Consider the following 9,809-nt stretch of genomic DNA (forward strand, 5'->3'; position numbering starts at 1 on the left):
ATTGTTCATTTTGGTTTTTTTGACATAGTATTATATATATATATAATATCATCTATTTTAAATTGATTTGTATATTGTCGATTTTAAATCTCTTTTTTCACATTATTTTAATCCCATTTATTGTCATTTTAAAATGGTTTTACATCTTATTCATTTTTATTTGCTTTATACCTTTTAAATTATTATTAAATTCATTTGCCTTTAATTGTTGTGGTGAACATTTAAATAATGTACCTTGTGTGATTATTGCCATTGTGTGAATTTTGATTAATTTATTTCGAAATTTTGCATTACTGTTATTCATTTGTATAATGTTATGTCCATTTATATTTGTCTCATATTCATTACTATATTTTCATATCATCACCTCGTGAATCAAGCCTCGTTGCATTTATCCAATAAATCGCTTTATTTTAACCTAAACAAATAGCATACGTCATTTAAATGTCGTATTCGCTACTATTCAAAAACAAAAATTTCAAAATAAAGCAATATTTTGCGTTTTGGAACATCAAAGAATTGTGCCCTAACTTACGGGGTTTTGGTTCTCTCGTTGATTCTAAATAGCTAAATATCCTTTTGAGTTTAAAATACACGGAATTCCAATTGGAATTAAAGACAAACCTGCGCTCGGGAATTCATGGTAACGTGTCCTAACTTACGGGATGTGTACTCTGATATCTCGAGACGAGGAAATCTTCAACGATCGTTTTGAGCTAATTCAAGTATTTTTTTTCTTAAAAATCAACGCTAATAAAAAAGGATCGTATTTTAAATTCGTTCTCGATCTTTAATTTTCGACATTAAGACACTAACTAATCAATCCGGTACCAATTTTTGGGCGTGTCGAGGGTGCTAACCCTTCCTCGCGCGTAACCGATTTCCGAACTTGTTCAATTGAATTTCGTAGACCAAAATGTCGTTTTTATGACTTAGTGTATTTCAAAATGCCGTTTTAAATATATATTTTCTTAGAAAGAGAGAACAAGTGGAAGAGCATTAGAGAGATTCTTCTCAAAAGTCACTTACACTTTCGTAATACTGACATAAGTAACAATTTTAGATTCTTATAAACAAGACAGACGTGTGATAAAATGCTTATGAAATTAACCACTACTGCCCCCCTACTGTTTTAACAATGAACACAAATCCTAAATATTGATGTATGCTTACTGCAATTGAAACCTATTCGAAATGCGATAACTTTGCAGCTACTTGAACCACTAATCAGTCAAAAATACCTACATATATTACCAGAAGTAACTGCAGTTGAAGAAATCTTACACCTGAAACAGTCAAGCTACACTTATCGAAATGTATAACATTAATCCAACAAAACAAACACTGACTAGTATTTTATTTTTCCTACTTAAGAAGCTTAAATACTAGTAAAGCCACAGTCTTCCATGACTGAACATATAAATCAAGAGTGACAGCAAATCTACTGGATATTCCACATCCTAACTTTCTCTAGATAAATAGAACAATTTTCTTGTTTTGCCTTGACTCTAAAATCTCTTATAACCCTAAGCAATATCGCAGATTGTGACCATTAATATCGAATGGGTTTTATTCCCACTAACCTTGTTAATGCTTTACAACACCAATGAATGCTATGCAATCTTAAAATTGAGGAGCTCCACAAGTGCAATCATGACAGCAATAACAATATTTTTATAGCAATTTCTCAAAGATTCATCAACTTTCAGTTTAGTATCTCTGCAAATCTTTGATGATTCTCCAATTATACAGACTAGACTTCAATAAAGCATTCATTATTATGATACTCTTGATTCAGGTTAATTAAACAAAGGGTTTGAAGAACACACACCTGCTAGCCATTTTGCACCGAAATATGCTAAGAGAGATGTTAGTCACAGTCTTAAATTATGGACGGACCCATGGTTTCAATAAACCTTTCCATACCTTCAAAGAAGTAAGTTTTCAATGGTAAGGACTTGCAATCGAACTAAATATGTAAATCTAATGCTTCTAATCCTAATGTCATGACCTAAGGACAAAATTTAGAGACAGAAAGAACAGAATTTACACCAAGTAGAACCAGTTGGCTATATCTAAATTTCAATCAGGCTCGGATCTAACTCAGATGAACAGTACTAAGTAACCTTATAATGAAAATAATTTCTTATGGTCTCTCAAGTTAGCACTCTAGAAGAAAGGATTGAAATGATCAGCATCAGGAAATTAAATTAAGCAGATAATTCAACTTCATATTATAAAATACTTGAATCTAAGAAAACATGTATAAAAGTAATTATACAGCTGTTTGCAGTATTGCATTTGTACCTAAAGATAACTCTCTAAGACTGACACACACACAAACAAGAACAACAACAATAACATTGATAAACTAAAACATAGATAATCCTTAAAGACTAACAACAACAAGAATAGGCAATCTTCCAAGGCTTTTTGGTTTCATGGTTTAAATTCCCATAGATCACCACTCCAAACAGACTCCTGGCTGGGATCTCTCACGGGTGTCCAAAAATCACCATTCATGGACTCCCAACAGGAATACCATCCAGAGTCATACCTAACTTTGGACCACGGCCATTCGTCGTCAAACCTAAATGTAATTGGCCAGTCATCCAAGGTCAACTCCTCCACACCATCTCCCTTATTCTCCACCACAGCCACCTCGTTGGCAGGCGGCAGCGGCTGCGGCTGTGGCTCCTGCTCCTGCTCCTGCTCCTGCTCCTGCTCCTGCTCCTGCACCAGCTCCATAGGTTTGTTATCATCATTCTTCTCCTCTTCCCTAATCTCAATAATCTGAACCTCGTACAACGTTTCTTCATCTTCCTGCTCCATTATTTTCATCGCCATCGACCTTGTTACAATCGTTCGGCTATTGGGAATGTTTGATAGAGCTTTGGTAGCCCTAACCCCGTTTGTTCTTCCCTTTTCAGTCATGATCGTACTCTTTGATGAGTTCCCGCTCTCTTCTACTCTTTCTTTGCATCTCTTTCTTCCTCTCCCTCCATACACGGAGTTAATCTTAGCTTTCTTCATTGAAAAAGAGAGGGGAAATGAAAGGCTTTCTCAGCAAAGGAACAAGAAACCAAGAGAGAGAGAGAGAGAGAGAGAGAGAGAGAACGAGTGTTTAACGAGAATAGAAGTACAAATGTCGGTGACTATATATAGGACCTTGTAAGGGTAGTAAAACGTAAACGTTGCTTGTTTGTCCAGCGAGAAAATTTGTTGTCAAGGGTTTCCATTTTCTCGAGAAAATCATCCTACTCATACACTCATAATAACCTTACCAAGTCAAGAAACTTGCCAAAAAGTTGATATTTCCTGAGACAATGAATTATGAAAAGGTGGAGCGTTTCTAATTCTTAAATTTACGTGGTCATGCAGGAAGGCCACGTGGAAATATTAGCCCATGCAAATTAGGGGACCCATCAACGGACAATTTTGTGAGAGTGGGTTTTTAAAAATTTTTCTATTCGATTTATAAAAAAATTTCTTTTCGATGGAAAATTTGGAAGTTTGTTTTGTTTCTTAAAATCTTTTCTGGCATTACAAATCTCATTTAATGACTTTAAGTAGGGTTTTAATGATAGAGATACCCTTATGACGTAACAACATGAGGAAGTTACTTTTTCTTTATCGTTTTCTTAACTCCATGCTTTTTCCTTCTTCCAGCAGTTTATTCCTTTCATACCAAACCAAACCCTAAAAGATTCCACCGCTTTGAATTGAAAGCCAAAATGAGTCAATATAACGATGTATGGTTTGATCAAATTATTTGATTTATCATTTTAAATTGAAATATAAAAAATGACATATGATCCTTAAACAAGCAGCGATATTTAAAAAGAAAAAGCAATGGTGTATGATAAAATATCCACCTCAGAATGAGTTAAAACTTGATGACAAGTTACCATATTTGTCATTTTTATACATTCAAGTTTTTCATTCATCTCATTTTTCAATTCCAAAATACAATGATGAAAATTGCTCTCCATAAATGGTCTCAAACCTGTCTATACACATAGATTTGGATTTTTATTGAAGTGCGTAAATAAAATTCAAGAAAATCTAAATTATGCAAAAACAAATCTTTACAACATTAAAATAGGGATTTCAAACCATAAATCTTTGCAGGGGTGAAGGTATATTTATAATTTTTAAAGTACTAAATTAAATTTTTATTAATTTTAGGGGTAAGGTGTAATTTTACTTTTATTAATTTAAAGGGTCAAAATGGTAAAATTTTTATTTTAGGCGGCAAGGGAGAGCCAAAAGAGTAACCTATTGATAGTGTCGTGACACCAAGGAGTTGATGTCACAACGACTTTGACGAGGCCAAAATACTAAAGGGTATTTTGTAGTCCAACAAGACTTAAGTTAGATTTTAAGTGGGTGCATAATTGTCTTTGTTAGGTTAAATGTTATTAGACTATAAAAACTACTTTATGAGCTTTTGTTAGAGAGTAGAGTAGGATAGAATATTTTTTATTTTTCATCTTTTTAGATCAGATTTTCATTCTATTTTATTTTCTCTTTAGAATAGATTTTGGTTGTTGATTTCTTTTCTTTTGTCGCAAATTCTGCTAATGGAGATGATCGAGTTTGTGGGCTTCATCCACTTGTAGTCTATTAATGAGCATTTTCTCAAACTCTTCTTTTTTTTATATTTTATGCATACCATGTGTTTATTAAAATGCTTATGTGGGATTTAAGTTTGATCATATGTTGAATCATCTTATTGGTTGATTGACGAGTGAGTTACTTAACTAAGTTATTATTTATGATTTGATATTTATTTGTTCAATTGTATTGGATCATATATTCACTAGAATTGACATCTCTAGTGGAAGATTTAGATAGATGAGATCGAAAGGATACTTTATCATGTAAGACTTAATATATTTGTATCGAATAGTGAGATCGAGAGGAGATTTATATGCCTAAGGGAGGCCGGAAGGAGAGCTTAGGTGGTATCGTTTAGTTTAGAGTGAGACTAGAAGAATAGTTCTAACTAAGACCGACAAATGATATAATAAGCATAGGTTTCTTATCTTAGTTAGTAATTAATGAATCATTTGATCATCATTTTAATCCATTTGCATTGTTTCTAGTAAAGAGGAAGAAAGTTTGTTAGAAATTTTCATTTGTTAGTCTAGAATTTAGCTTTAATATATTTTCATATTTTTTCTGTGCTACTAATTTTTGGCTCAACTAGATTAGTAGTTGATTAGCTTGTAATTAACTAAACAAACACGTTAACCAATTGACAATCCCTTGGGTTCGATATTGGAATACTCTATGTGTTCCATTGGAACACTTAGAAATATTACAATTGACTTTTCACATTTGCAGTAAGAGCCACTTTTTAATTATCAATATTTTGTGCTCATTTCTCTGTACAGTGTTCGTACATCGTGGCATCCAATCACATGCACCTTTGATAAGTACATTCATGCATCTGGATTTCTTAAATTTATCCATTCTAAACATATCGATTAAATTCACACATTGGTGACATGACATTATTCAACACATCCAAGTTGAAGAATATCATGTCATTCGACCAAAAGTATTAGAAGAAAAAATTTACGTGCATGTGCATATACACATGCTTGCATGCATGCATACGTTGATAGCATTATATGCAAGTACGGTGAAAATAAATTCTTATAAAATCCCACGATCACTAAAAGTCAAAACCAAATGTCAACATGTTGTATACTAAGGGGAAATATTCATATTAAACCAGAGACTTTAATACAAAGTATTAACGAACACGTCATCCAATAAAAATTAAAATATGTCTGATAGAAATCTATATTGTAACTAACGTAACTACTTATTGATGGACCAAAAAACAAGAAAAGTGTCTATTTAGATTTTTCGGTACTCAAGTTTGCTACTAGATCATAAATAAATATGATATCCTTGTCTTCCCCACTTTCTTCATATTGATATTACAAAAATAGAAATATAAAAAATGATATGATGTGACAAATTTAATAAATAAACCCCAAAAGAGGAAACCACTAAATCCCATATGCCTTACCATAAAAGTTTCCTCAAAATATTCCCACAAGTTTCTTGGTTATACTAAAGTAAGATTCGAATCATTTTATAATCTGAACATCAATGATTATCACATGTTTGGTACATTTTATTTGAAAAAGGAAAAGAAACAATCATGCATGATAATTAGTACTTCAAGGAGTTCAGGTTATGTTGAACTCATATTCCACATTGGTGGGAAGGTTAGCAACAAAATAATAGAATAACAACTGAATTTGTTCACACGTGGAGAGGTATAGACCCAAGAAATTAAAACCATAAGAAATATGTGAGTCACCATGAAGAGATACTAATACCTTTAGAAAGGATATGGCTACTAGCACAATCTCTATTTGCAAATTCATTTGGAAAAAGGAAAAAGAAGAGGAACTATTAGTTTCCAATCTAATTTTAAGCTTTTTTTTTCTCTTCATCTTCTTGCCTATTCATTTTCATTTTCACAAGACTCTCTCTAACGACAATGAAAAGAATAATTTGGCTCAATCATTTTTCATAAAGTATCTTGTCCATCCATTATAAAGGGATTCCTACATTTCTCATTTCCTTTTTCTGCACCTCTTTATTTTTAGTGTCACAACCTAAACATATCTTAGTTGCATTAACGCAATTGATATTTGGTATATCTCATTTTAAATATTATCAAATAATGTTTTCCTAGTTCAAGTAATAAATTGGTTTACCTCCTTACTTGCTCAATAGGAAACTTTATTACAAATAAACAAGATAGATAATACTTGGGGACCCGAATTAGGATAAAAGGAATATATACCTATTGGTGAGAATACTTTGCCTAGAAAACAACCCCGCACACTATAAATTAACCCCTTTTTATGTTCTTCAATGAAGTTCCACAACTAAAATGCCCCTTTCATTAAATCATGCAGCAATTAATGACACGCGTTTTAAAAATTTGTGTGTATAACTACTTATCAATACGCTATTCTAGTGTCAATAAAGCATATGATATTTGATATAATTATTGACTTATATCCACTTGTATTATAGCATTAAATGCATGTCTTAGTGTCAGTATTTTTTGGATCAAAGTCGTTATGTCAGCACTGATTACTCAGCCACTCTCATCAATGATTCTGCATACATAAAGAGGTTTACAATATACATGCACGACACCTATATCTACATGAACCAATTACAGGTAGACTGAAGCAGTTTCAATTTATAAAGATTTATCCTTACCAGAACAAATAAATTTTTCCTTAAATAGATGTATTATTTATTAAAAAAAAACAACAACAACTTCCATATGCATGACTTCTTTTGTCTCATAACCATCCAATATGTAATATGTCTAATATTCAACTTTAAATTCATTGAAAGCATTAATTTTTTCATCACCACTAGAGTTCCTATAGTATTAGGAATCTTTTCTAGTATCTCCTAATCAAAATTGGAAATGTTTTCTAAATTTGTTACTAATAAGTAATAGAAATACAACATTCATCAGATATAATTAAAAATAAATTTTTTAACTAATAATAATTGACTTATGTCAACTTCCATCCTAGCATTAAATGCATACCTATGTGAGTATTACTCCGTCATTCTCATCGGATCCTAAACATGTAAATGAAATTATACAATGTATATATACGACACATTTACCTACACATAGAGTGAGCAATGCCAACCTGTAAAGTTTTACCCTTTCGCCAAAAGAGATAATTTTTTTCCTTAAACAGATGTATCGTTCATCAAAATAAACTACAAGATCTACCTTTATGATCCTTTTTGTCTCATAAATTGTCCTAGATATATTATGTCTATGATAAGCTATAAAAGTAACATATTTTAATTTCATTATTAATGTTTTGGATGATTAATTATGCAAATTAGTGAATTTAATGCTCATAATCCTTTCAATTCATGATTCTATACTTAGGAGAGCATTTGGGATGAAAGGAGAGAAAAACGAGCCAAAATCAGACAAATAGAGCTATTTTCAGGATCCATACGGCCTGGGCATTTTCGCACGGACTAGCCACACGCCCATGTGCTAGCCCGTGTCGATTTCACACCTTACTTCCCAAATACATGGAAAAACCCAATTTTTAGGCTTTCTGAGCAGTCTAAAGTCTATAAATAACCTAGGGGGTAATTAGAGAAGATCAAAGAAAACACTAAAAAAATGTCATTAGAATCAACTCAAACGCGGATCTCCATCAAGATCGAATATCTCTTTTTAATTTCTTTCGAAGTTTTATTGATTTTCTTAATGTCTTGTGGTTATCCTAACTTTGAGATGTTTCTATTCAGGATTATGAATTAAATTCCCTAGATACCTAGGGAAGATGAAACCTATGATGAATCTTATTATTTGATTTCTAATTTACGCGATAAATACTTGATTCTTGTTCTAAATTATGTATGTTTATTTCTTGTTTTAATATTTTTGGGATATTAATTCATGTTTAATGTGCTTATTTCAATGGAGCAAAAGGCCCTATTTAAGAGTAAATCTAGTATAATTGAGTGGAGTTGCATGCAATCCTAGAAATAGGACAACATAAATCTACCGGATTAGAGTCAAATCTAATAGGAGAATCCATAGATCGAGTTAATGAGACGATAGAGGTTTTAATTAGAAAGAGATTTCAATTAATCAACTTAAAGTCAGTTGTTCTTACTATCGAAAGAGATATTAACATAATTTAGGGATTTCTACGGATCAAAACGCAAGTGAATAAATCATTTAATTCAATGGCATCATATCGAAGATAAATAAGATCGTGGATGAGAGACACCAAGACATCTGTTGAACAACTAATATTCAAGTAATATGTACTATATGACAAATGGTTATATGAATTGGTTATACAAAATGGTTGTGTGAAATGTTTACAGGAAAATAGTTGCATGAAATAATTATGAAGATAGATAAATGAAATAAGTATAAGTCCAAGGAATATAATTTATGTTAAGTTTGATATGAACTATTACCGAAATAAATATACATAAAATATATGGAAATGATGGTGCATGAAATATTGATATAATGAAATGAACGATATATACTTATGAAGAAACGGTAAGTATTTAATTGAAATTTTTGTTAAATGATATGTAAATCCTAGTAATGCCTCGTAACCTATTCCGGCAACGGATACGGATAAGAGGACTATGTGATTCTGGTGTGTTTGGTGGGATTACATGATTATTCTGGTGTGTTTTGGTTGGATATTACTGGTGTGTTTGGGTTGGAATCCGTGTATCCGTCAAAGTCCGGGTTTGTTAATAGGGTGAATAACTGAAACGAGAAAATTAAATAAATTTGATTGATCGTACTGAATATATATATATAAAAAAGAAATTATGAATTGAAATTGAGATATCAAAATAAGAAGTGAAAATAAAATGAATTGGAAATAATGAAATAGTGTATGAGTTAATTGAATATAAACTTATGAATTAATTATAATTATTTTTATTGAAAAATGTTGGTTTAAATAAGTATTGAAAGATTAATGTCATAAGGTTTTAGATATGAAATAAAATAAGTTATTGAATTGGTATTTAGAAATGAAATATATGAAATAATAATTTTATAAAATGCTTATTGATAAAATGCATGAAATGAATATTGATATAGTAAGAAGGCATATAAATTAAAATGAAGAAAAGCTATTTAATATACATACTATTAAGAAAATTTAAAGTTTTAAATACATGAAAGATTTATTGAAAATAAAATAGTGGTAAGATTAGGTACAGAAATTTTGAAGAGT

The 9,809-nt window shown here is 31.2% G+C and overlaps 1 protein-coding gene across 1 annotated transcript; it reads right to left on the reverse strand.

Annotated features, from left to right (window-relative positions):
• Positions 1–2,439: 2,439 nt before the first annotated feature.
• Positions 2,440–3,033, reverse strand: LOC107934219 (uncharacterized). Its single transcript, XM_016866597.1, has one exon. It carries the CDS (start codon positions 3,031–3,033, stop codon positions 2,440–2,442), a length of 594 nt encoding a protein of 197 aa, XP_016722086.1.
• Between the last annotated feature and the right edge of the window lie 6,776 nt (positions 3,034–9,809).

The sequence above is a fragment of the Gossypium hirsutum genome, chromosome A07 (assembly GCF_007990345.1).
Source record: "Gossypium hirsutum isolate 1008001.06 chromosome A07, Gossypium_hirsutum_v2.1, whole genome shotgun sequence".
NCBI classification, from domain to species: domain Eukaryota; kingdom Viridiplantae; phylum Streptophyta; class Magnoliopsida; order Malvales; family Malvaceae; genus Gossypium; species Gossypium hirsutum.

Excerpts from the sequence above, each read along its gene's own strand:
- LOC107934219 (XM_016866597.1), bottom strand. The coding sequence starts at position 3,033 with ATGAAGAAAGCTAAGATTAACTCCGTGTATGGAGGGAGAGGAAGAAAG.